This window comes from Pelophylax lessonae (genome assembly GCF_965119305.1).
Source record: "Pelophylax lessonae genome assembly, chromosome: 5".
Classification (NCBI taxonomy): domain Eukaryota; kingdom Metazoa; phylum Chordata; class Amphibia; order Anura; family Ranidae; genus Pelophylax; species Pelophylax lessonae.
Window position 1 is genome coordinate 401,712,727 of NC_138772.1, and position 27,462 is coordinate 401,740,188.

At 44.4% G+C, this 27,462-nt stretch overlaps 1 protein-coding gene across 3 annotated transcripts in view; it reads right to left on the minus strand.

Moving 5' to 3' along the window:
* OSBPL1A (oxysterol binding protein like 1A) overlaps positions 1-27,462 on the minus strand; it is a 248,851-nt gene that overhangs the window by 186,626 nt on the left and 34,763 nt on the right. For all 3 annotated transcript variants that reach the window (XM_082258671.1, XM_082258672.1, XM_082258673.1), the window contains 7 exons: positions 14,545-14,689; positions 11,493-11,560; positions 11,017-11,061; positions 8,664-8,737; positions 8,432-8,495; positions 3,022-3,120; positions 2,608-2,730 (listed from right to left, as the gene is read on the minus strand). In XM_082258671.1, coding sequence (XP_082114797.1) covers positions 2,608-2,730; positions 3,022-3,120; positions 8,432-8,495; positions 8,664-8,737; positions 11,017-11,061; positions 11,493-11,560; positions 14,545-14,689 — 618 coding nt within the window. The remainder of the gene's footprint in view (positions 1-2,607; positions 2,731-3,021; positions 3,121-8,431; positions 8,496-8,663; positions 8,738-11,016; positions 11,062-11,492; positions 11,561-14,544; positions 14,690-27,462) is intronic.

Below are 27,462 nucleotides of genomic sequence, written 5' to 3' on the forward strand. Positions count from 1 at the left end.
CAGGAAAACGAGTGGCAGAAGAGACTTGTTTGGGCTAAAGAACACAAGGAATGGACATTAGACCAGTGGAAATCTGTGCTTTGGTCTGAGGAGTCCAAATTTGAGATCTTTGGTTCCAACCAACGTGTCTTTGTGCGACGCAGAAAAGGTGAACGGATGGACTCTACATGCCTGGTTCCCACGTGAAGCATGGAGGAGGAGGTGTGATGGTGTGGGGGGTGCTTTGCTGGTGACACTGTTGGGGATTTATTCAAAATTGAAGGCATACTGAACCAGCATGGCTACCACAGCATCTTGCAGCGGCATGTATTCCATCCGGTTTGCGTTTAGTTGGCTATTTGACCAAGAAGGAGAGTGATTGGGTGCTGCGCCAGATGACCTGGCCTCCACAGTCACCGGACCTGAACCCAATCGAGATGGTTTGGGGTGAGCTGGACCGCAGAGTGAAGGAAAAAGGGCCAACAAGTGCTAAGCATCTCTGGGAACTCCTTCAAGACTGTTGGAAGACCATTTCAGGTGACTACCTCTTGAAGCTCATCAAGAGAATGCCAAGAGTGTGCAAAGCAGTAATCAAAGCAAAAAGGTGGCTACTTTGAAGAACCTAGAATATGACATTTTCAGTTGTTTCACACTTTTTTGTTATGTATATAATTCCACGTGTTAATTCATAGTTTTGATGCCTTCAGTGGGAATCTACAATTTTCATAGTCATGAAAATAAAGAAAACTCTTTGAATGAGAAGGTGGGTCCAAACTTTTGGTCTGTACTGTATATATATATATATATATATATATATATATATATATATATATATATATATATATATATATATATATATAATAATAAAGCTTTCAGGATATCAACTTATATTTAAATATTTTGCAAGAAAAAAAAACCTTCTCTTGATCTAGGATCTAGGACATAATCTACAAATTATGCTTGATAATTACAATTTAACCCCTTTTTCTGACTGGACATCATATGATGACCTTCAGAACAGGCCACTTGTGCGTGCCCCCGTGGTGATTGGTGGTGCAGTGTTTCGCTTCGACACACCGCATCTTCAATCTAGGTGAAGCACTTATGACATAGGCTATTTACCATCTGATCAGCTGTTTCCAATCACAGCTGATCACAGTGTAAATAGGAAGTGTCAGTTATCAGCATTCCTCTACTCGTGCCGACAGCGCGCGATAAGCGTCTCTCCTGACAGGAGGGGTCCGTGCTGATAATAAGTGCATTCATTATCAGTGCAGTCCCATCAGTGATACCCGCCAGTGCCCACCAGTGGTGCCAATCAGTGCCCATCAACGATGCCCGTTAGTGCCTCCCCATCAGTGCCACCTATCAGTGTCCCACAGTGAAGCATAAAAGTGTCCATCAGTGCCCATACTGTCCCATCAGTGCCACCTATCAGTGCTGCATATCACTCCTGCATATCAGTGCCCATCAGTGCTGCGTATTAGTGCCACCTCATCAGTGCAAGAGAAAAATTATTTAAAAAATGTTGTAACAGAAACAAAGAAGAACTTTTTTTTTTTTTTCTTTCAAAATTTTCGGTCTTTTTTCATTTGTTTAACAAAAAAATAAAACAAACCAGTGGTGGTTAAATAACACCAAAAGAAAGCTCCTTCTCCAAAATATAATTTCAGATAAGTACAGTGTTGCATGACCGTGCAATTATCATTCAAAGTGTGACAGCGTTGAAAGCTAAAAATTGGCCTGGACAGGAAGGGGGTGAAAATGCCCTGTAGGCGAAGTGGTTAAAAACCATGGGTATTCTCTGCACAATGAAAAGATCAAATATATCCTCTAGTGTTCAGAAGTAGTACTGCAGAAAAAGTATTTATGTAAAACACCGCAACCCAAGCTTGCTTTTTTTTTTTTTTTTTGGAGAAAAATTTGTTTCTCAATACTATGAAAAAATGACCAAATTAAAAACGGGATATAAAAAAACTTAAAAGATGCAAGAAACACATTAAACTCAAAAACGAGAACATGCCAATATCTATGTTTTTTCAATGCCACTTTATAACTGGAAACTACTGTACTTGGTACCCCACCACATAATAATACATACAGGTATTATATTACTATGAAATATATAATGCTTCTAGCCATTTTATTTATCCAATTTCCTGTTAGTCCTATTAAAGGTGTGTTTAGGGCCACATGAATAGTCAGCCCCATGTCCCATGTGTTCAGGACCAGAAGAAAATGTACAGTACATAGGACCTCTACTGATACTAATCTGGTTTAGGTAAAGTCACTGAGTTTACTACATAGCAAACAAAAAATATAATTAAAAAAAAAACATGTGGTTTCTTATTTGAAGAGTCAGCTGTAAGCCTTTTAGCTTCTTACCAACAAAGTATGCAGTCCAGTTTAAAGAATTTCTCCAAATTTAGGTATGACTAATTGTAACTAAGAACCGAGACCATAACTTTCCCATTAGGTTTCACTCAGGTGAAGAAAGTGAGACAATATTGGAGATTTACTGTATATAATCACATTTACATTACAGAGGCCAATCACACATTACAAGGCAAATAAACATTAACTATACAATCTATATTCATGACTAAAGCAATTCACATTTGAAATTACCTCTAGTGACTCCTTTATGTCTTCAACTAACACAATGTCTTCATCTTCATCATCACTGAGCTGGTCTTGAGAGCAGTAATGAGTGCTATAAGCAGAGTGTTCCTCAATGGCAGCCAGCCAGTCCTGGAGGACAAAATATAAAAATCCCCCTGTATAATTAATAATTACTTTGCTAAAGAATCATTTTCAAGCCTTACAGATGTGAATTAAATGAGGGCTGCATTGCTATAAGTTTCATGTACTAAAATATTCTAAAAGAGGAAGCTGGTCAAAAAAAAAAAAAAAATATATATATATATATATATATATATATATATATATATATATATATATTTTTTTTTTTTTATATTATATTATATTATATTAGACTCTCCATACAAAGTGGCAGTTCACAATGTTTGCAATTTAGCTTACCTCTCTTTTGTGCCTCATGTTTTTGGGCAAGACTTTGAAGTAATGAATGCTATCATCAAAGCATTTTACCGTAAAAGATGAATTATCTGTGGATTTAACCTTGAAGGAAAAAATATTAAATATTTGTCAGTTTAAACAAAGCTATAACTAAGGGTCATTTACATGCTGGGCCCAGAATATCTTCAGCCCATACCACATTTGCATGCTAAGCATACAGTGGGAAGAGGACAATATAATAATTAAAAGAGTATCAGTCAGCTGGTAGCCATATACATGGGAAACACATATTATTTTGGCTTTCCTGCCCCCCCAGTGCAGTACTGTATTCTCAGTCTCATCTGCTGCCCTCTCCTAGATTGAAGGTCTGTGAGCACACTACCGATGTCTATGTCACAGATGTTCATGTGTACCAAAATCTGCAGCCTTCCCAGTAAAGTTATATTTACATTTGCAGACAATTGGCAATAGGGATATACAGGGTTTTTTTTTTTTTTTTTTTTTGATTATAAACGTTTATTGAATGTAAATGAATACAAAAATATATATGCATTGTCAATGATAAAGTATCAGTATTACAAGAGCCATATGAACATCTCATGTCTATAATAATGAGAAATATAAACAGTAACCAACTGGAGAGTATAAAGTTAAGAATATGTTAACATCGTCATAGAAAAGGCATTTCAGGTCTGACAGGTAGAGATAAGGTAGGATTTTACATGTTAAGCCATGTGAAAACATGTGTGATAGAGCTAATTCTTCTGAAAAAGTAACAGAAAACGACTTTATATATGGGATAATGTAGATAGACACAGGATCAATAGGACTTATTTTGGGCCTCCCGTCTGCCTCAAGAGGGGACGCCCTGTCCGGTCAACCATTAGTGTGGCAGAAGAGATCATCCTTCCAGCACATAGGGAAGTCTGGAGCGTATCACATATTAAATGAGTAAGGAGCATTTATAAATGAACCAGGGGTTCCATTTTTGATCCCATGTGTTTTTGGAATTCGTAATAGAATGATGATATGCTTCCATAGATCTAATATCTTCTATTCTGTGGTTAACCAGAACATATGGTACATTGGGTTCTTTCCATTGTTTAGTTATAGACCATAGCATTGCGACACATAGCGTATGTATCAGACGGGTTAATGGTGTGGAAACGTCTGGGATACCTTGAAACAATAGACATTGTGATGGTGTGAGTGTAAGGTTTTTACCTGTAATTTTCGCGCATGCGTGGAATATTTCCGACCATGTGTCTTGTATTTTAGGACAGTCCCAGAATATGTGTTTAAACGAACCTGTATCATTGCATCCTCTAAAACAGTTCGAGGAGATATCTGGATAAATTTTGTTCAGTTTTTCAGGTGTATAATACCATCTAGTAAAGAGTTTCACGGCTGTCTCCCTAACTCCCAGTGATCTTGTCGAGCCACGTAGGTTCAACCACATGTTTTGCCAATCCCTAGCCGTAAGGGTTTCCCGCAACTCCAATTCCCAATCCGTCATGTATTTCAGTTTAATCTCGGTATCATGCGGATTTAGGGTGGAGTATAAGGTAGAGATGTGGCCTCCCCCCAGGGGGTTTTCCAGGCATATTCGCTCAAAGGTACTGAGGGGAGTTCCAGATGGCTGAGCATGAAAGGAGGTGAAGTAATTCTTGATTAATTCGTAGTTTAATTTTTCAGATGAAGGAATGTTCTTGTGTTCTGTCAAATGCTCAAATGAGTACATGATTCCTCCATCAAAAAGGTCAAACAACGTGGTCAGTTTGTTTTTAGACCACCATGTAAATTGGTGAGGAGAATGAAATGCTTCCTTGAATTTGGGGTCCCCCAAAAATGAAGCACCCAATTGAGGAGTGGATGTTAAGGAACTATGCTTATTTGCAGATCTCCAAACTTTAAGGGAGTCTGAAACCACGGAATTACGGGTAGAAATTCCACGTATAGGGATTGTTGGGTCCCATAGCAGACCGGCTAGATGGAATGGAGCAATAGATTGTGCCTCAAACGAAACCCATGGAGAGTTCGTAGGTTGAGTGTGCCAGTATCCTAGCTGGGAGAGCCTACAACTTATGTAATAGGGCCAAATCTGAGGGAGACCCAAACCCCCTGATCGTTGGTGTCGATAAAGAATGTTAGCGGCATATCTGGATTTTTTGTTACCCCAAATAAATTTATTGACAAGTGATTGAAGTTTGGAGATGAACCGTTTAGTGAGACTTATTGGTAGAGCTCGAAAAAGATATAACATTTTAGGAAGGATGGTCATCTTAACTTCTGTTATCTTCCCCAAAAAGGACAGATGATAAGAGGACCATATTTGTAGTAGACTACGAATCTTGGTCATTAAGGGAGGGAAGTTGGATTGGAATAAGGATTTATATTCTTTGCATAGCTGTATCCCAAGATAAGGGATGGATTCGGAAGCCCACACAAAGGGAAATACATCTTTTAGGTTTAGGATGTCTTGTGGTGGGAAGTTAATTGGTAACGCAATAGATTTCGACATATTAATAGTTAGACCCGATACTCCTGCGAACTTCTCCAGTATTGTCAACAAATTTGGTAGCGAGCGCAAAGGATCCGGAATAAAAAGTATAGCATCGTCTGCATAAAGGCTTAATTTATATGATTCTCCGCCCTTCTCATATCCCCCCACCCCATCATGTCTTCTGATAGCTATAGAGAGAGGTTCAATAGCTAGGGCAAATAGCAGAGGGGATAGGGGACATCCCTGTCTAGTGCCCCTGCCCAGAGGGAAGAAGTTGGAATTACAACCTGTCATTCTAATCCTGGTTTTGGGGTTTTTATAAAGGGCCGTGAAACCATTTAGAAACTCGCCTGTGAGTCCAAATCTGGGGAGGAGATGTTTAAGGTAATCCCAGGAAACACTGTCAAAGGCCTTGTGAATGTCAAGATCCAATAGTAATAATTGTTTTTTGTGTAGGTTAGCATCTTGTATGACGTTACAGGCCAATCTAATATTATCCGTAATTTGGCGGTTTGGAATAAAGCCTGATTGGAAGGTGGAGATGAGCTTGTGGATTATAGTTGATAGTCTGGCTGCAAGAATTTTACTAAATAGTTTTAGATCGTTGTTAATAATTGAGATTGGCCTGAAATTCTGGGGACTGGAAAGGTCTTTATTGGGTTTTGGAAGTAATACCATATTAGCCAAAGACATCTCCTCAGGGAACTCGTGGCCTTTTAATATGTGATTGAATAATTGAGAAAGTTTAGGGGCAAGAGTTTGAGAGAAAGTTTTAAAGTAGATGGCAGTAAATCCATCTGGTCCCGGGGCTGAGGAATTGCGGAGAGATTTAATGACCAGTTCAACTTCAGTGTCCGTGATCGGAGCATTTAACCGTTCATAGTCCGATTCCGATATAGAGGGTATTGGGATTTCATCTAGCCATTTCTGGGAGTCTAGCGGGGCTAATGAAGATGGAGGGGATAAGAGGTTTGAATAAAACTTTTCAAATATATCCATGACTTCCTTGGGATGGGAGGTAGTCAAGCCTGAAGACGTGTTTAGCTTATATACATGTGGTGGTCTGACAGATTGATACAGGGTTATACAGGGTTTTTAAGGTGCCAATACACAAAAAGGAGAATTCAGTAGAACATTAAAAATGTATTTTATTTGGACAAAATTTGAAAAACATGTATATAAAATTTTTTTTTTTTACATGTGCTATGCAGTTAATCCATTTCACTCTACATGTCTCACTAGGATTTAGCTTCTTCAGGTGTTTAATTATGGACTGCACATGGGAACACTACAAGAAAAAAGATGTAACATTATTCACAAATGAATATGCCAATTACATAGGAACATAACACATTTGAGTCAAAGTTCTCAAACCACATATCAGACAATGCTCTGTCTGTATAGTATAGGTATAGGTCCTACAAACATAGATTTGGGTAAATGTTTGTAGGACCTATACTCCCTCCTGAGGACCTATCAGTGTAAGCATTGTCTGATATGTGGTTTGAGAACTTCGACTCAAATGTGATATGTTCCTATGTAATTGACATATTTATTTGTGATTAATGATAAATATTTTTTCCTGTAGTGTTCTCCTGAAGAAGCAAAATCATAGCAAAACATGTAGAGTGAAATGGATTAACTGCATAGCGCATGTAAAATAATTATTTTTATACATATTTTTACATTGTGTACAAATAAAATAACTTTCTATTGTTATATTGAATTTTTCTTTTTTCGAGTATTGGCACCTCAAAAGCCCTGTATATCCCTTTTGCCTATTGTCTACAATTTCTAGGGGTGTGGTGCCTATGACTATCGGATTCTCAGCTATGTGTTTCAATATGTTATATTTCAATTTCTGATACCCAGTAAGGAAGTGAGATTAAAAAAAAAAAAAAAAAACAGAAATAGAATACCACTATATACATAATCATATACCCACAGTTAATTCAGAGACACCCATATAAAATATAATTCCTTTTTTGGCTCCCCAGTAGGAATTCAGATATTCCCTGGATCAACTACCCCTGGTGTTCTTACCAATAAATATTATCAAGTTATAATTTGTGCATTTAAGAAAGAATCCTGCCCTTTTTTAACCCCTTGGAGCCAAGTAGCCGCATATTTGTGTGAATTATAGTGTAAATGCAGCTATGCCGAGAGTGCCTGCTCTGCACACTCCTAGCGTAGTTACTGGCAGGTAACAAAAAAGCTGGTAAATCGCTACTTGCCATCAGGACCTTTCCGATCATCTGACCGCCAGTCTTGGCGGTCACATGATCGTAAACCCTGCCCCACCTCCTGACACCCTAAACCTCTTAAAGGACTAGAAGACACTGGTGCCAAGAGGTTAAAATAATCTACTGAACTACCCAACTACACTGATCTTACAGAAGCATTTAAAATGTTGTTTGTGTATAACAATAGATTTTTGTACTGGAACAATCCAGCACTGCGCAGCTAGTTAAAACAAAATAAAAAAGGTGTAGTTTGAAGTCAAAATTAATTCTGGGCAAAAGGCATGCCAATACAGCTGTCATTTGGCTTTAACTCCACCACAATGCCTTAGCAAAACAATGGATTCGATTTTGTGCGGTTATAATCATCAGTAGCAAATAATACATTATATATGATTCGCATTAGGGGTCATCTAGCAGCACATACTGATTGAAAGCAACTGTAAATCCCAAGTCACATTTAACAGGATACAATGACGGATTAACTTCATGCAAAGTTATTGGTTAAATATGCATTTCTTTTTTGGAAAAAAAAATATATATGCATTTCTTTTCTTTAAATTTGTAGTGTACACATGTTTTATAATTTGGGATTAGTAAGTTTCTAGGATACCGTATGCATATTTTGTAAATCTTTAAAAAAAAAAAAAAAATTGAAATTCAATCCTACCGTGCAGACGGCTTGTGTCAAGTGTTTACAACCCTTCCGATAAGAATTGTTAAGTGCATCTGACCTGCAAAAAAAAAAAACAACAGGTTTCATAAATCACGGATTTGAAATTTATAAAAATATTTGTACTTAAATGAAGAAAACATTTTTGAAATAAATGAAAAGGTTTATTTGCAGTTACTGTATTTTAGAGTCAAGTTACAGAAATAAAACAATGTAGCCAAATACTTACTGTTTTTGGTACCAAGAAATTACACCCTGCTCCAAAACAACCCAGAAAGGTTTCCAGCCAAAAAAACGGAAGCTCTGAAATACAAGGTTGGCAATAAAGTAATACATATTAGATATAGCACATGTATACAAGTAAAACGCATCTGCAAAAGGAGCGCATGGTTATAGCATTATTATTAACTAGTATTAAAGAAGAGCTCTGATTAAACAAACATTTCTATTTGCACAAATTAATGGGTTCCTTCTTTTTCGAACACTAGCACAGAGGAACAAATTGGGCTGTTCCTATAGCAAACAGATAAAAAGTCTGGGTCTGTAAATAAAAGTATATCTAAAGCCAAAACCTTTTTTAGATATAATAGGGAATGGATAAAACCCCTGCCCTCTTAGTCCGGTTGATAAAATATCCCTGAACAGGATAATAAAGTCTGGTTTAACCCTTATTACTCTTTGGGCATAAAAAAAAAAAAAAAAAAAATGTAACTTTTTATTGTTTTTTGAGCATTCGTTTTCCAAGGAGTTTTTTACATGTCTACTTTAGTGGACTGCATACACTTAGGTTTTTCCCTGAAGACTTGACACATTTGTTCCACTCCTATAGGTCTTTCCATCATGCTCTGCATTTGAGCTCTACAAAATATTAAAGCCGTAATAAAGTATCCCGGAAAAAAATAAAATCATAGCCCTTCTGCAGGTTTAACAACGAGCCTACCGGGCCAATTCTGACATTTCTGTCATACATGTAAAATCTGCATTTTTTTTTTGCTAGAAAATTACTTGGAACCTCCAAACACTATATATACTTTAAGCAGAGGCCCTAGAGCAGGGGTGTCAAACTCAATTTAATCTCGGGATGCATTATGGTCGTGTGCACAAAGGGCCGGTGGTATCTATTAGACTAGATGTCCAGAGCACATCCTCTTACATCAGAATTTAAGAGTCTCCCACCTTTTCTTACATACGGTGCAACCTCTTTCTATGTGCTGCTGCTGGGAAGTAGAAAGTGCATGGAGGAGGACCAGAGGAGGGCTGGAGTCAGCTGCTGAATGCTGAGACCAGGGAAGGTGGAGACAAGAGGGTGCTATGGCTGCACAGAGGTGCAGGGTCTGTAGGAGGAATTCTGACCTCCTCTCTGCTGCCGACTGCTTAGACAAGGGGGTGGCAGAGACAAAATTCCCTGCAACTGCAAAGAGAAGCGCAGGATCTGGTGGAGGAGTTCTCTCCTCCTCTGTGCTGCTGACTGCTGAGACAAGGTGAGGTGGAAATGGGGGGGGGGGTGCCACAGTTGCAGGAGAGGTGTGAGGACCACATTAAATGGCCTGGAGGGCCAGATTTGGCCCGCAGACCTTGCGTTTGACACATGTGCCCTAGAGAATAAAATGGTGGGTGTTGCAATTTTTTGTCATGTCACACGGTATTTGTGCAGCAGCTTTTAAGCACACATTTTTTGAAAGAAAAAAATACACTTTAATTAATTTAGTGAAGACAAACAAAACAGAATACCCAGTTTTGGTAAATTATAATAGATTATATTACGCTAAGTACATAGATACCAAATATGTCACACATAATACATACATAATGTGCATACAAAATTGCACATGGTTCTGTAAAAGCCACAAACTATAGTATACTAAATTATCCATAGGCAACGCTTAAAAAGCCTTTACAGGTTACCACTTTAGAGTTACTCAGGAGGTCTGGCCCTAGAATTATTTCTCCAGCTGTGACGTTTGTGGTGATACCAGACATGTAACATATATGTGTGCAGAACTAGCGTGCACGTTCTCATTTGCGTGTGAGAACAAGGGGACACTTTTAAAAAGTAATCAAGTGGCTGTATAGCAGATAGGATTGCTTTTACAATGAAAGGAATTGCAAGATTTAAAAAATTATACCAGGATCATGGATGTAGATTCAACCATAATCCCGGTATACCCACCTTAAAACACCAGGATGTATATATACACATGGCTGTATTGAGGTGGCTACGTCATAAATGTACTAGTATGCACTGCGTACTAGTACATTATGACAGACTTGCTTGCACAGACAGACCTCCAGCACTGCGCTCATGGCTTTCCCAGATCACCAGCGCTTACATCTTAACCCGGTCTTCATTCAGTATCTTTTACTGGGCCTCGGTGACGTCACGCCTGTACATGGGCCGTGAATGTGGTCTAAGCTGCGCCTGCATGTACTTAGATCGCATTAAAGCTCAGCTCACACTAATGCGGTGCGAGTAGAACAAGCAGCTACAGTGCAAGTTGATGTGGTTCAGATCTCTCGCTCTTTTCTCATTGGCCGTGGGCATGTGATAACCCTGTTAATTCAAGTATATAAAGGAAAATTACCTTGCATAGTGGACCTTCAAATCTTTGGAGATTTTTTGCAATATACTGAAAATTAAAACATGATCCATTAAAACATAGCATAATTAAAGTGAACCTGAACAATTTAAAATGAGCCTATGCAGAAAAATACAGAACAAGGGCTTACTAGTAGATAAAAAAAACTATTTAGAAAAAGGCAGATCCAGCGATTTATCTAAAATGTTCCTGCAAATATTGAGCTTGGACTCTCTTCATTAATCACTTAAAGTCATGGGTGTTCTCATTCACCCAGCAGAATGAAAGATGGGGCGTGGATGGAGCCAAGGTCAACTTTTACAAACCAAATCAAGAATTAAACCGCCTGTACCCTTTGAACCACTGATCACTTTGGCATGTGTTTCACACTGAAGGTACCTCTGTGTATATATACCAAGGTCAGTTTGGAGTTGACCAGGTTTGATATGTTTAATGTTGTGTACATATAACATAGTTCTCACCTTTACAGCCTGGGTTTGTAAGGCCCGCTTTATTCCAACATGCTGGGCAAGGTCTACTGGTGTTTGGTCTGAAATAGCATAAAAAAGGCATAAAAAAGCCAAATGATTACACAAGTAATAAAAAAAGTTTTACAATTATTTTTTTTGTGTTAATAACTTGGGTCACGTATGAAGAGGAGTTCATCCCTCCTATGCACAGGAATGAATGTTCATACAGTTCACTGCTAATTTTTCTCCTTACTGTTTCAGTGCCAGTTCATACTAGTGCGAATCCAGGCATAGCATGCGATTCACACCGCATTGCTGTGCAGATCACATGCGATGTCTGTGCGATGCGATTTCAGCCATACAAAATGTTTGGCTGAAATTGCATCGCATTCGAACGAAAATGGCGCAGGACCCTTTTTTGGTCCGCATTGGAATCAGATCACATAATTGTTCACACCTATGCGATTTGATTCCTGCACCATTTCACAGTTCGCACTGCGATCTGCTAACCAATCTGGGGGTGTCATAACCTTTAAATCCCCCAGCGATTTGCAGATTTCAGTGTGAAACACTGTGCAGATCACATGCGATGTCTGTGCGATGCAATTTCAGCCATACAAAATATTTGGCTGAAATTGCATCACATTCGCACGAAAATGGCGCAGGACCCTTTTTTAGTCTGCACTGGAATCAGATCTCATGGGTGTTCACACCTATGCGATTTGATTTCTGCACCATTTCACAGTTCGCACTGGGATCTGAAAACCAATCTGGGGGTGTCATAACCTTTACATGCCCCAGCGATTTGCAGATTTCAGTGTGAACCACTGTGCGATTCTGGTGCAATGCGGGGACCGGCACTGATTCGCAGGGTTTGCCGCATCGCACGAGTGTGAGCTGGGATTTAAGTTCAATGTGTTGCTCCAGTAATGGTGCAGTGAAAGAAGGAGGTGGGGCTGAGCATTAAGGGTGTGGCTTGCATCAAAAAGCTTATCAATGAAATATTGCCTGATGCTTCAATTATGATAAGGAGTCTAGCGCCAGTACAGCTGTGTTGCTATGAATCAAGTTTCATGAAACATACAGGAAGGGTGCTTTCAAACTTCTCCATTGAAAAAACACGTTAAAAAAAACGTATGCATGTTTGCTGTGTTTCAGGTGTGTTTTCTGGTTGGCATGCACCTGTGACTTAAAACACACTAAAAACACAACTGCTGTGCGTTTTTATTCATTTTCCAATGATTTCAAAGGGGAGCTGCATTTTTGGCACATCAAAAAGGCAGTATGGATGACTTTTCAAAATGCATGGCACCCACAGCGCAATGGTATGAAGAGTCCCATAGGATTTAAAGAGAAATATGTTATTGCGTTTTTAGCAAGGTAAAAACACAGCAAAAAACGCATCAGTGTAAAAGGGCCCTGAGACTGCATTCACACCTCAGCGTTTTGAATTGCGGGCAGATCTTCTACGATTCTGCCCAGGATTTCAAAGAGCTGAGGTGTGAATGACAAATTGCAGAACGCACATTTGAGATGCCATTATTTGAATGCACCCAAAATCGCGTAATGGGTCTGCCGAGATTGTGGAGCAATAAATCTCGCTGTAATCGCAGCAACCCACACTGCGTGTCACCCAAAAAAAAGTTCAGGAGCTACTTTTAAGCAACATGCTTCACGTGAGGCGGGTTGCTGCTATTGCAGCGCAGCGAATAGTATGGTGATTATGGTGTGGAGTTGTTTTTCAGGGGTTGGGCTTGGCCTCTTAGTTCCAGTGAAGGGAACCTTAAAGAGTCAGCATACCAAGACATTTTGGAGAATTTCATGCTGCCAACTTTGTGGGAAAAGTTTGCTGATGACCTCTTTGTTCCAAAACGACTGGCACACCAAAGATACAGCGTGGTGGACTTTTCAAAACGCACGGAACTCGGGGCGCAGTGGTGTGAAGAGTTCCATAGGATTTAAAGATAAACTGTTTTATTGCGTTTTTAGCAAGGTAAAAACACAGCAAAAAACGCATCAGTGTAAAAGGGCCCTGAGACTGCATTCACACCTCAGCGTTTTGAATTGTGGGCATATTTGCCATGATTCTGCCTGCTATTTCACAGCGCCGAGATGTGAATGACAAATTGCAGAACGCACATTTGAGATGCCATTTATCTGAATGCACCTAAAATCGCAGTGCGGCTCTGCTGCCATTGTCACACGATAAATCGCGCTGCAATCGCAGCAACCTACATCACGTGAAGCCTGTCGCCCAAAAAGAAGTTCAAGAACTACTTTTGGGCAACATGCTTCACGCGATGTGTGTGGCCACGATTGTAGCGTGACAATCGCATCAGACCCGCACTGCGATTTTAGGTGCATTCAAATAAATGGCATCTCAAATGGGTGCTTAGCAATTTGTCATTCACATTTGAGATGCCATTTATTTGAATGCACCTAAAATTGCAGTGCGGGTCTGCTGCGATAAATCGCTCTGCAATCGCGGCAACCTAAATCACGTGAAGCCTGTCGCCCAAAAGAAGTTCAGGAGCTACTTTTGGGCAACATGCTTCACGCGATGTGAGGTGGCCATGATTGCAGCGTGACAATTGCTGCAGAACTACACCGCGATTTGTCATTCACACCTTGGCGCTAAGGCAGAATCGTTGCAAATCTGCCCACGATTCAAAACCCTGGGATGTGAATGCAGTCTAAGAATAAGAAACTACAGCTGCAGCACATAGTACTGCTGGCCACCCATGGCAAATGACAGACAATTTTGGTCGGCTTTCATTTGCAAAATCAAGCCAACCTACTACGAACACCGATCATTGGAAGGTGTGGACAGAAATGTCTGGATGTAGATTCCATTCGGTTTTTAAAAGCTGTATGAATGTCATTGCAAATTTCCTGAAAATTGCCACATGGTTGAAGCATGGTACATGGTTAGTAATATGTAGTGTCTGCTAATGTGCTGGCTTTCATTTATTGCATATTTCAATGCCAAACAAATGGTTCGATATATACCAAGGAAATTACATTTCCATTTGTAGTATTGACAGTATATATGTAATAGACTTACTCTTCTCATTCTTGATATTCACATCCGCTCCGCTTTTCAGAAGTTTTAAGGCGCATTTCTTCATGCCGCGATACACAGCACAGTGCAGAGGGGTGTTGCCCATCTGGTCAGTGCAGTTAATATCAGGTGGTTTCGCTCGGTTTAGCTATAGAAAAAAAAAAAAGTATTTTAATACTGCAGTTTTACAATTCTCTACTATATCTCATTACACTCACCATCAGCTTTTTAAAAACTCCACTAGTTAATAAATAGTCATCAAAAATTCTGTATCAGTTCTATGAACGGGCTTATTTTTATATAGTTTTTATTTAAAAACTCAACTCCAGGAAACCTACAATCCTTCCTTTGCAGTAGGGCTGCACCCGCACTGCAGACATTAAATGCTTGTTTAGGTTTAGGGCAGGGATATGCAAACTGTTTACGTTGTAAACTTGTTTAAGTCTAGGGCAGGGATATGTAAAGCTGTAGCAAAACTACAAATCCCATCATGCCTCTGGGTGTCATGCTTGTGGCTGTCAGAGTCTTGCTATGCCTCGTGAGACTTGTAGTTCTGCAACATCTGGAGGGCCACAGTTTGTATATCCCCACTCTAGGGGATTTGGTAACTGACCTGATTTTTATGGACATTGGCGACTTGGTGGAGTATTGGTTTGCCTCAATGACAACTGCCTTAACCTGAAGTTATATGAATACCAGGGATGTGTCCTTTTTGGATGTTAAGATTTGTTGGAGAGCAATGTAGAATGATTACAGAGTTGTTCAGAAAACCGATATCAAGCATACCATAAAAAGGTATCCCTGTTGGTCGATCTCTGTGTCTGCGACATAAATGCAGTGATAATGAGAACTTGGAAATGGAGGCCCCCCTTATGCACCAGTGCTTTATTGATAGGGGGAGCCCAGAACTGTTCTCAACAGGACTTCCAATATTACTAGGGATAGAGTTAGGTTGCAACGATTGCATAAGCAGCAAAAATTGGATTTCTGACCATAAAATCAATTTCTCTGATTTTCATTGAAAAACACAGCTCCTGATCTTTACCACTGGGTTATACTGCCCCTACAGGAGTAGGACACTAGGCAGGAAAAAATGTCTGGCTACGCCTATAGGCAGTGCCAGGTGGTATACTCCCTATCTCTGCTATATGCACTCAGTTTTATTACAAGCAGTGTCAGAAGAATTACAACCCCACAGAGGGGTGGGTGCTGGGTCCGTCAATGAACATCAGAGAAATGGATTTTACGGTAAGTCAAAAATCCCATTTTCTCTTTCGTTCATTGACGGACATAGCTCCTTATTTTTGTAACCATTGGGACATCCCAAAACAGTGTTAAACATGGGGGATGTGAACAGCGAAAAAGAAATTCCCAAAGCAAACTATAGCCAACCAGGTAAACAGGAGCTCAATCAAAACAGCCGGAGCTCACCTGAAAAAACAATACTCCCACAAAGAGGACCAGGTCCTCTAAACCGCAGCCTGCAAAACTTTGCGGCCAAAGGAAGCATCCGCAAATGCCAACACATCCACTTTATAGAACTTTGTAAAAGTGTGCACCAACAACCAGGTGGCCCCCTTGCAAACCTGCGTCACTGGCACCTGATGAGGGAAGGCACAGGAGGCACTGAGCGCCTGAGTAGAATGCGCCTTGACCGGGAAAGGAGGAACCTGCCCCTTTATGGAATAGGCCTGAAACACCATTTGTCTGATCCATCTGGAAACGGTCACAGAGGAAGCGGACAACCCTTTCAGAGGCCCATCCGTGAGCACGAATAGTGAGTTTGATTTCCTAAAAGACTCCGTAGCTGCCAGGTACACCCTAATCGCCCAGGCAACATCCAAGGAATGCAAAGCAATTTCCTTCGGATGTTTTGGCCTGGGACACAGGGAAGGCAACACAATGTCTTCATTCAAATGAAAATCAGAAACAAACCGTGGGAAGGAATGACAAACAGAGGCAAAGAACCACTAAGTAAGGTGAAGGACAGGATAACGTCGCCAATTCCGACACCCTGCGCACAGAGGTGATAGTCACCAAAAAGGCCACCTTCTGGGAAAGGGTAAGCAGGGGAATCTCCTGAAGATTCTCAAAGGGAGGCTTCTGGAGGATTGAGAGCACCAAAGTGAGGCCCCAAGGCGGTAACAGAGACCGCACTGGAGGAGCCAAGTGCCGAACTCCCTGAAGAAAAGTACGCACCAGGGATTGTGTGGCCTAGGGCTGTTAAAAGAAGACAGCTAAGGCCGACACCTGGCCCTTGATGCTCAACCCCCTGTTGAAGGAAGGTCAAGATCCAAGCCACCGAAAAGGAACGAGGATGAACCCCAAGAGACTCACACCACCCAATGTACGTCTTACACGTACGATGGTAGATCTTCCTAGAAGTAGATTTTCTAGCTTTTAACAGCGCTAGTAACACTGACTCAGACAAACCTCTATCCATCAGCACCTGGCATTCAACAGCCAAGCAGTCAAAGCCAGCAACTGTAAAGCAGGATGGAAGATTGGTCCTTGGAACAGCAGATCCTTCCTGAGAGGAAGCTTCCAAAGGAACATCGGCGACCAGCTGCACCAGATCGGTGTACCAAACCCGGCGAGGCCAGTCCGGGGCCACTAGAATGACCGGAATCCCTTCTGCCTCGATCCTGCGTAGAAGTCTTGGCAGGCGCTTGAGAGGAGGGAAGGTGTAAATCAGACGATACTGACCCCATGTGGCCACTAGCGCGCCTGTGGCATCTGCCACAGGATCCTGTGACTGAGCCACAAAGCTTTGCACCTTTCTGTTGAGCCGAGACACCAACAGATCCACCTCGGAAATGCCCCACCGGAGAAAACTGATGAAACGCCTCCGGATAAGGGGACCACTCCCCTTTGTCCAATGCTTGCCGACTGAGGTAATCCGCCTAACAGTTTTCCAACCCGGGAATGTGTACAGCGGAGAGGGCTGAAATGAACCATTCTGCCCACCTTAGAATACCGGCTACAGCCAGAGCCGCCAGGACACTTCTTGTGCCCTCCCTGGTGATTGACATAAGCCATGGCCGTGCACTGTCCGATTGAATGCGCACTAGGCATCCATGAAGACGATCTGTCCAATGTTCCAGGCAGAGTCTGATCACTCGGAGTTCAAAGACATTGATCTCTTCCAGTGTCCAGATCCCCTGAGCAGAATTTTTTCCGAGGACGCCTGCCCAGCCGGAAAGGCTGGCATCCGTTGTGATGACCGTCCAACACAAGAGGAAGAAGGATTTGCCCAGATGAAGCACCAGAAACCAAAGCCACCATATCAGGGACTCTTTCGTTCCCCGGGTCAGCCGGATCGGATTGTCCAGAAACTGGGGAGTCTTGTCCCATTTGGCCAGAATTTTCCTTTGCAGGGGCCTTGTATGGAAATGTGCAAATAGAACCGTCATGAAGGTAAAACACCATCAGGCCCAGCACCTGCATGCAAGTCCGCCTGCAGTTTCTGGAGTTTGTCCAGAGGAAGGAGCACTCTGGCTAAGGCCGAATCCAGAGTAAAACCCAGATAGTCTAGCTTTGTGGACGGAGCCAGAGCAGACTTCTGAAAATTCAGAATCCAGCCACACTCCCTCAGAGTTCGTATGGTTATTTCCAGGTTTTCCACCAGAGTAATAAGAGACTCCACTCGCAGAAGGAGGGTGTCCAAGTAGCCCAACAACGCGATCCCCCGTTGGCGTAACAATGGTAGCACCGGGGCTAACACTTTTGTGAAGACCCGAGGAACAGAGGCGAGATCAATGGGTAATACCAAAAACTGATAATGCTCCTCTCCCACGGCAAAGCAGAGGAAGCTCTAGTGACCGAAACATATTGGAATGTGAAGATAAGAATCCTTGATGTCGAAAGAGGCAAGAAAATCAAGAGGCAGGAAAATGGACTTCTGAACTTCTGTACCCGCACAAAGCAGTTCAGCGCCTTGAGGTCCAGGATTGGACGCACCTTGCCTTCCTTTCTAGGAACTGTAAACAGGTTTGAGTAAAAACCCCAAAAACGTTCCGATGTTGGAACCGGGACAATCACCTCTTTAAGTAACAGGTCTTGTACCGCCCCAAACAGACCCTGTAAGCGGTCCGGGGACAGGCACAAGTTGAAGGAAAGAACCTTGCCGGGGGGTAAGAGTGAAACTCGATCTTGTAGCCAGATTGTATAATTTCGTGGACCCGCTTATCTTGTACCAGGGAAGTCCACGGATCCGGAAATCAGCGAAGACGTCTCCCTACCCCTGATACGGGTGAGGGCGCACCTTCAGTCTGAAGTAGCCTTGTCTGTGGGTCTGGATAAGTCCACTCTCGACTTGCCAGACAAAGTTCACTTGCATCCACCTGAGGAGGCCCTGAATGGCTTTGATCCCTTGTCAGTCGCCCCTGAGGGACAAAAAAAACTTCTTATGAGCCGAGGATTGCCCACATCTGCCCTTAGTAGCCTACGGAAGAAAAGGCACTCTTCCCCCCTGTGAGGCCCTTAATGATGTCATCCAGGGTAGCACCAAACAGGCGATCTCCTTGAAAAGGAAGATGATCAGTCAAAGCCTTCTTAGAAGACTAGTCCGCAGACCAGCATTTGAGACGAAAAATACGCCGAAGGACCACTGCTGAAACAGACAGCCTAGCGACTAGGGGAGCTGCATCCAAAAAGGCATCACAGATAAACTGCAGCCCCTGGACCAACTGGTCTGCCAGCACAGCAAAAGGCAGCAGGAAGCTGCTCCCCCTCCAGGTCATGGCATAAAAGCTTAGCCCACTCGGTCAGTTTGTGACACCAGTGAAATGGTGAGTGCCGAAACAGCTAGGGTGTACATATTGCGGACCACAGCCTCCGCCTTCCTGTCAGCTGGGTCTCTTCGACCGAAAAAATTGATTTTTGTAAAATCTTACCGTAAAATCCTTTTCTCTTAAGCTCATTGACAGACGTAGTCCTCGTTGATTAATAACAACTCGGGTTATACTGCCCTCTACAGGAGTAGGACTAGACAGGAAAGAAAACGTTCTGGCCACACCCTAGGGGCAGCCCCAGAGGGTATATCCTCTCACTTCCTGCTACAGCAAATCAGTTATGTCACAAAGCAGTGTTTAGAGAATTTAACCCAACCCAACTCCAAAACAGAGGGGCGGGTACTACGTCTGTCAATGAGCTTAAGAGAAAAGGATTTTACGGTAAGATTTTACAAAAATCCATTTTTCTCTGTCGCTCATTGACAGACGTAGTCCTCGTTGATTAATAACAACTCAGGACGTCCCAAAGCAGTACCACAAATGAGGGGTGGGATAACCGAAATCAAAATCCAGAAGGCCCAACCGGAGCCAACCAGAAGCATCAAGGACTCATCGAGCAAAAAGATGAGACCTAAGTGAAACACCCAACAAACCCTTGAGGTAGACCAACAGTCTCCTCAGATTGCGGCCTGCAGAACCTTGTGGCCAAAAGAGGCATCTGACGATGCCATCACATCAACTTAATAAAATGTTGTAAAGGTATGAACCGACGATTAAGTCATCGCCTTGAAAACCTGGATCGCTGACGCCTGATGGTGGAAGACCCAGGAGACACTAGGCGCCCGAGTAGAGTGCGCCTTAACAGGGAACGGAGGATTCCGACCCTTAATAGAATAAGCCTGTACCACCGTCTGACTGGTCCATCTAGATATGGTCGCGGCAGACACAGGCAACCCCCTTCAAGGGCTATCCGTGATCACAACAAGTGAGTCCGTCTTACGAAAACAAGTTCGTAGTAGTCAAGTGTATCCTTCTGAACCCCATCCAAGGAGTGTAATGCAAACTCCCAAGGATGGCTAGTCTTAGGACACGGGGAAGGAAACACAATATTTTTATTCAGATGAAAACTCTGAAAACCACTTTAGGAAGGAAGGATGGATTCGGAAGAAGAACCACCTTATCCCTATGAACCACCAGATATGGGGAACGACAAGATAATGCGGCCAGTTCTGACACCCTGCGTGCAGAAGTAATGGCCACCAAGAAGGCCACCTTCTGGGATAATGTAAGCAAGGGAATCTCCCTAATATCTTCAAAGAGAAGTTTCTGAAGAACCGACAACACTAAATTAAGATCCCAGGCGGTAAGGCACTGGCGGAGCCAGATGTCGCACCCCCTGGATGAAATTCCGCACCAAGGAATGATTAGCCAAAGTTTTCTGAAAGAAGATTGCTAACGCTGAAACCTGACCCTTGATAGTGCTCAAGGACAGTTTCTGCTCAACCCCTTGTTGCAGAAAGACCAAGATTCGGGTCACCGAATAGCTATGTGAGGGAAATCCAAGAGATTCACACCACGCAATATAAGACTTCCATGTGCTGGAAGTCGCTTTCCTTGCTTTAACTAGAGGTAGGAATAACTGAAGCTGACACTCCCTTGTCCTTCAGTACCTGAGTCTCAATGGCCAGGCCATTAAGCCAGCGATTGTAAAGCAAGATGGAAGATCGGTCCCTGAGACCGCAAATCCTCCCTGAGAGGAAGTCTCCAAGGAGCGTCCGCGACTAGCCTCACCAAGTCGGCGTACCAGGCTCGACGAGGTCAGTCCGGAATTTCCAGAATAACTGGAATTCCCTCCACCTCTATCCTGCGAAGAAGTTCACGCAGTAACTTGAGAGGATGGAAGGCATGCCGTAGCTGATACTGCCCCCATGGGGCGATCAGCGTTTCTCCTGCGTCCGCTAGAGGATCGCGGGTGCGAGCTACAAACCTCCGCACCTTCCCAAGGTGCCAACAGATCCACATCCGGGGTGCCCCAATGAAGGGACAGCTAGTGAAATACCTCTGGATGAAGAGGCCATACCCCTTGATCCAGAATCTGACGGCTGAAATAATCTGCCTGCCGATTTCCCACCCCCGGAGTGAACACTGCGGGGAGATCCGGAACAAACCGTTCCGTCCAATGAAAGATGCTAGTCGTTTCGATGGCCACCAGGACACTCTAAGTGCCCCTTTCTTGACATAAGTCACGACCGTGGCATAGTGCGATTGGATCCAAATCGGGCTGCTCTAGAGCTGCTCGGTCCAGAAAATCAGACAAAATCTGATCTGAGCTCTCAGTTCCGATACCCTTATTGGTAACCTGGATACTAATCGGAAGGAATGACTTCCCCTGGTTGAGCATCGGAGACTCCCTGGTCCGCTCGCTCAACCGGATCCGCTTGTCCAGGGAATCGGAATTCTGATTCCAAAGAAAAGAATCTCATCAGGAGAATTCGGGTATGAGACTGGGTATACGGTACTGCCTCTAAGAAGGCCACCATCAGTCCCAGCCGATAGACGGACAGCAACATCCGAATCGTTGACTGAACCTTCTGGAGTTTCTCCGCAAGGAGAAACCCTCTTGCCCAGGATGTATCCAACATTAGGCCCAGATAGTTCAGTCTCCTGGTGGGAACCAGGAATGATCTTTGGGAAAGCGAAGAAAATGCTGATGTCCTGCGATGATGGGGATATAAAGATAGGCATCCTAAATGTCTATGGACGCCAGGAAAACCCCCTGATGCAGGGAGGCCACCACTGTTCGGATGGACTCCATTTTTCCCCAAGTCCAGAAATTGGACGCACCTTGCCCACTTTCCTGGGCATTGTGAACAGGTTCGAATAGAACCCCTGAAACCGTTCAATGTTAGAAGGGAAGAATCGCACCGGTGGAAGTGATTGAAACTCGATCCTGTATCCTGACCGTATGACCTCGCGAACCCCTTAGTCCGGGGTTCTGGCAAGCCATGGATCCGGAAACCGGTGAAGACATCCCCCCACCCCAGAAATGGCTAGGGGCGCATCAGGCTGTATTCTTCAGGCTTAGCTGAGCCGGACTTTTTGTTTAGCCGACCAGCGCCCTTTGAAAACCCTCTGAAGGGGCTTTGGAGGGTTTCGCCTTATCGCCCGCCCTCGCGGAACGAACAAACTCTTTGTGAGCAGAAAAGGAAGGTCCTCGTTAGTTACGAGGTCCTTCTTATCCTAACAGTCTGTGGCAAGACAGCAGGTGGTACCGTCTATCCTTTAAAGAGGGATTCCTCAAACGGATAGCGCCTAGCCCTGCGTTTGGAAATAACAGGGGTTCGTTTCAAAACGACCCCATTTGGGTAAAGGAAAATCAAAATAACAAGTACCAAAAAGGAATTTCAGTCTCAGCTACCTCTGCCGGTGTAACCTCAAGACTATAGGTTTCCCGGACGGACACAACTAGTGCATCCACCACTCTTGTTCTATGGCGGAGGCAGAAACGTTCTCCTCACTGCTGAGGAGACATTACCTGAGACAACAGCCCCATAAGAGGGACCTGCAGCTGCATTGACCAGCTCCGAATCCGTATCTGAAGTATCAGATAAAAAATAGGGGTAGGCGGGGGTCGCTTCTTGACCCCCGTCCCTGACAGGCCACCTCCACCCGGGATACCAAAGACTCCAAACCTGCCAAAAATGCATTAAAAACAAGTGGGGTACTGGAGGGTCCTGTGGCCACCTTGAGGGGATCAGGTGGGGATACCTATGCGGCAGGGTCAATGATTATACAAGACATTTGCCAGCGACAAAAAATGACAAAGTAAAAAACTTTTTTTTTTTTCTTTTTTGTATTCCCCCAGTCGCAACAGCGCCCCTCAGTGTTACCCGCCTTTTTGGACCCCACAGAGAGAGAGAGAGAGACCCCAAGGCTCATTCCTGATGCACAGAAGTTTTCATCAGCTTGCTCAGTGCTGTCCTGTTACAGACAGGAAGTCTTTGGCCCTTTTTCCTGGGTAAAGGAGGCGGCTCCGCCCCTTAACACTCCTTCCGGCGCCTCCTCCTGGCTCCACGAGGTGTTTGGTCACCTCAAACATGGCCGCCCCCCATGCTGGAGACACGAGGCTACACCAATATGGCGGCCTCGTGTGCTCTGCAAGACAATGGCGGCGGCCTGTTAGGATAGCGGCGGCTTAGCAGCGGCCTGCGGGATGCTGTATTCGGCCTAGCGGCCTGCGGGAGTGCATCGGCCCCCCAAACTTCACCCTGGATGGTGATCAGCCTGGCCGGCGGTACCAGGCCCTGGCGGGCTGCATGCGGTCCGTGGGCCGTCGGAAGGCAGCCCTCTGCCCTTGCTGGAGGAATGCGATCTGGACTGCAGTTATACATGCATAGACATCGCCCTGTGCACACCTCTGACAGGTAGGATACCTTATGCTACCACAGTAATATTCTAGTACTGCCACTGACTTCAGTCATCTTTACAGTTTTGAAATGACATTAGATTGTCAGCTCCCAAACCAAGCCTCCTGGTTTCTTGTTCACAAAAATCACACTCAAATAGGGGGATCTGTGACATGTTATAGGATAGAGGGGAGACCCATCCTTACCATTTCAGAGAGGGGCCCGCGTTCACGACAAACCCGTCAGGGGGAAAAGGGGGAACATACTACTCACCATACCGGAACCAGGCGGGCGCCAACTCCTGACAGTACCCCTCTCCACCGGGGTGGGAGGGCTGTCGACCAATACGGACGCCGTGACTCATGGTCATTGGCGTTTAAGCGAGACGTTTAACTCGCAGGGTCAGTCCCCGTCCAGTGGGACTATGTCGCGGCCGACCCAGCGCGGAGCTATGGCCTGCACGCGCTCGTAGGCTTAACTGGGGTGACCACTGGATCTCAACATCCAGCCCGTCGCCCAGTTCCAGCTTTCTTGCTTGAAGATCTCACAGGAACACTGGAGAAAAAAGCTGTCTAAAAAATCTTTCTAAGAAAAAAAAAATCCTGCCAGGACCGAAGATCCTAGCAAGGCATCTAGGTCCTTACTCCTAACTAGACAGAAAAAACTGATTTGCTGTAGCAGGAAGTGAGAGGATATACCCTCTGGGACTGCCCCTAGGGTGTGGCCAGAACGTTTTCTTTCCTGTCTAGTCCTACTCCTGTAGAGGGCAGTATAACCCGAGTAGTTATTAATCAACGAGGACTACGTCTGTCAATGAGCGACAGAGAAATTATGGTTGCCTTGTTCAATCTGGAGAAAGAAGGGTTAAACACTGGTAGAACAGTCCATTTTAAGAAGGGGCTCCTCATAGGGGTACCGCATAGCAAATTGCTTAGGGACCACAAGGGGACGTTTTGGCCATTCCCACTCTTTAGCGTCAATTCTGTCAAAATAGGCAGGGAAAGGAAACACCTTTGCCGCTCTGGATGGCTTGTGAGTGCCAAAGGGAACCAACGCCTCCTTTGCAGCTTCAGCTGTGTCCTCCATTTTTAAGGTCTCGCGCACAGATACAATCAGTGCATCCACCAGCGCTTTGGTTGTAGAAGTAGAGGAATCATCCTCACTATCTGAGAACTCAGGGCGCGTGTTCGCAGACCCAGCAGAGTGGCTCACGTCTGTGGTGACCAAATCAGACTCAGGATCTGAGGAGAGATGAGGCAGGGAAAGACTGTTTGCTAGCCCGTCGCCCAAAAACCACCTCCGCCCAGGACACAAAGAACTCCAGGACAGCCATCAGTGCATCGATGGATGGTTGGGACCTGGAGGGCCCCACAGCCTCTGAGAGGGGATCAGGTGGGGAAATGTGCTCCAAAGACCCCATGAGTCAATAGGGGGACCCCACAAGAAAAGATGTAAAAACACTGCTAAAGGACACCCCCACTGCTCTGGCAGCACCACTCGGTCGCCAGTAAAAGAGCACCTATTTGATCCTCAGCAGAGAGGGAGAGGACCCCACCAAACTCACCACCCAGCAGAAACCGGCACCTTCAGCCACCAGGATAATCTGCACTCCATGTGCCGCGATCAGGAAGTGAAAAGATCCAGGAGTAAACACCATGGGATGAAGAGGGGCTCCCACCGCCAAAATTGCCACCCACAGGGCTCCACTGTCATGGCCGCTATTTTCAATGGCAAACCACTGTAAAATGGCCGCTGGACTACACAAACATGGCTGCTGTGCATTAAGCACACAGGCTACAGCAAAATGGCGGCATCACGAGGCTCCCAGGGACCCAGGAGGGATTCCTAGTCCTCAGAATATGGGACAGGCAAGAAGGGGGCCCCCAGCAGGAGCCCCCACCAGGTACTGCCCCTTTGCCTAAAGCCGAACGCCCGTTTGCTTGGGGCACACCCCCCCCACCCCCATCGCCAGCACAGCACCCTGCCCCCACCCCAGGTGGTGGACCAGGCCACCCCACAGCCCCAGTGTCAGTAACGGAGAGGAAGAGGGAGCAGATGGGGGGGGGGAGTGATATAGCCCACAGGGACCACCAGACTGATGAGGGGGGTGCCTAATGAGAAGGAGGGCAACCCAGGGGTCCGACCATTCCATGGAGGGGCCCACGTCCACCCCCAAAACCCTCCAGGAGGAGAGGGGGGGGGACAGTCACTTACCATACCAGGAACCAGATGGCACCGCTCCAGACAGAACCCCTCTCCATCGAAATGGGGGGCTGTCAGCCAGGGGGATTGCTGCGACTCAGGTCGAGACCTGGTCGTATGCAAGCTTGGGAGGTGTTTAACTTGCAGGCCAGCCCCCATCTTGTGGGGCTATGTCGCGGCTGACCTAGCAAGGAGAGAAAGGTCTGCGCGCGCTCGAAGGCCAGATTGGGACCACTGGATCTAGATTATCCAGCCTGTCGCCCAGTCTGGCAGTTGATTGTAGATCTCACGAGAAAAAAAATTGTATCTAAAAAGAAAAAAATTTCCAGGACCAGAGATCCCAGCAAGGAACTAGATCTTTACTCCTGACTAGGCAAAAAAAAAATGAGTACATATAGCAGAGAAAGGGAGTATACCCCCTGGGACTGCCCATAGGCGTAGCCAGACTATTTTAGCATCTAGTGGCTTACTCCTGTAGGGTGCAGTATAACCCAATGGTTAAAAAGATCAGAAGCTGTGTCCGCCAATGAACGAAAGAAAAATAGGGGATAAAATAGGTCTAAGAGACAAGTGTTCTCAACTGCTTATAGTTTAGAATTTAATCGTATTAGAAATCTTGTACAAAAAAAGTTTACCCATTTTATTTAGTGATCGTGATTAAAGTAGTTGTGAACTTCAGAAGGGTTAAAAACAATCTAACTATATAAAAAAAATCCATGCCTCTAATGTGTTTTCTGGCTTTAAAGAGCAGGTCTTGTGATTGCTGTATGTTCCCGAGCGATTCACAGACCTGCTGGTGTGTACACAGTGGGGCATCTACATCACTGGAGGCTGCATAGGTCCGCATTCCCGAGGCATGAAACACAAGCATACCCAGCAAATACAATGGGGGGGGGGGGGGAGCGACAGGAATCCTTCTTCACTCAAGGCAGGAGGAAAGGGTGTGTGTATAGCTTTGACTACGAAAGGTACAGGCACACTGTGCTCTTGTGCCTTGAAAAGCAATCCACCGCAGATCACTTTTCAGTTCACATTACGGTTTAAATGAAAAAAAAAAAAAACTGACAGCTCAAGTCGGAGCGACTGTACTAACGATCCAATGTTAGTACAGCAATCTCCCCTGCTGAGCTATTGTGTTCTGACAGGGGGACACCCCTGCGCCAGAACACTATTAAGTGCTCTCAGCCATTGGCTTGGAGTGCTGATCAGGAGCTGGTCAGCTGCTAGTTTTCCAAACGACCAGCTTCTGTCGGACCGGCTGCAATACACAAGGACCGAATGTCGCTCAACATTCAGCCCATGTGCCTCATAGCGTGTACTGAAAAGGGATCTGCGGGGATTGCTTTTCAGAGCACAAGAGAACAGCATGCCTGTACCTTCCATAGTCAAAGTTACACACACCTCATTGCTCCTGTCTTGAGTGAAGGCAGATTCCTGCCGCTCCTCCCCTCCTATGTAGCTGCTGGGTATGCTTGTGCTTCATGCCTCGTGTGTACTAGGCTTTAGTCATTGGTTTTCTAAGCAGAGATCATCTTTAAACAAAGGAAGATTATCCTGTTAATGAAAAAGTTAGGTTGACA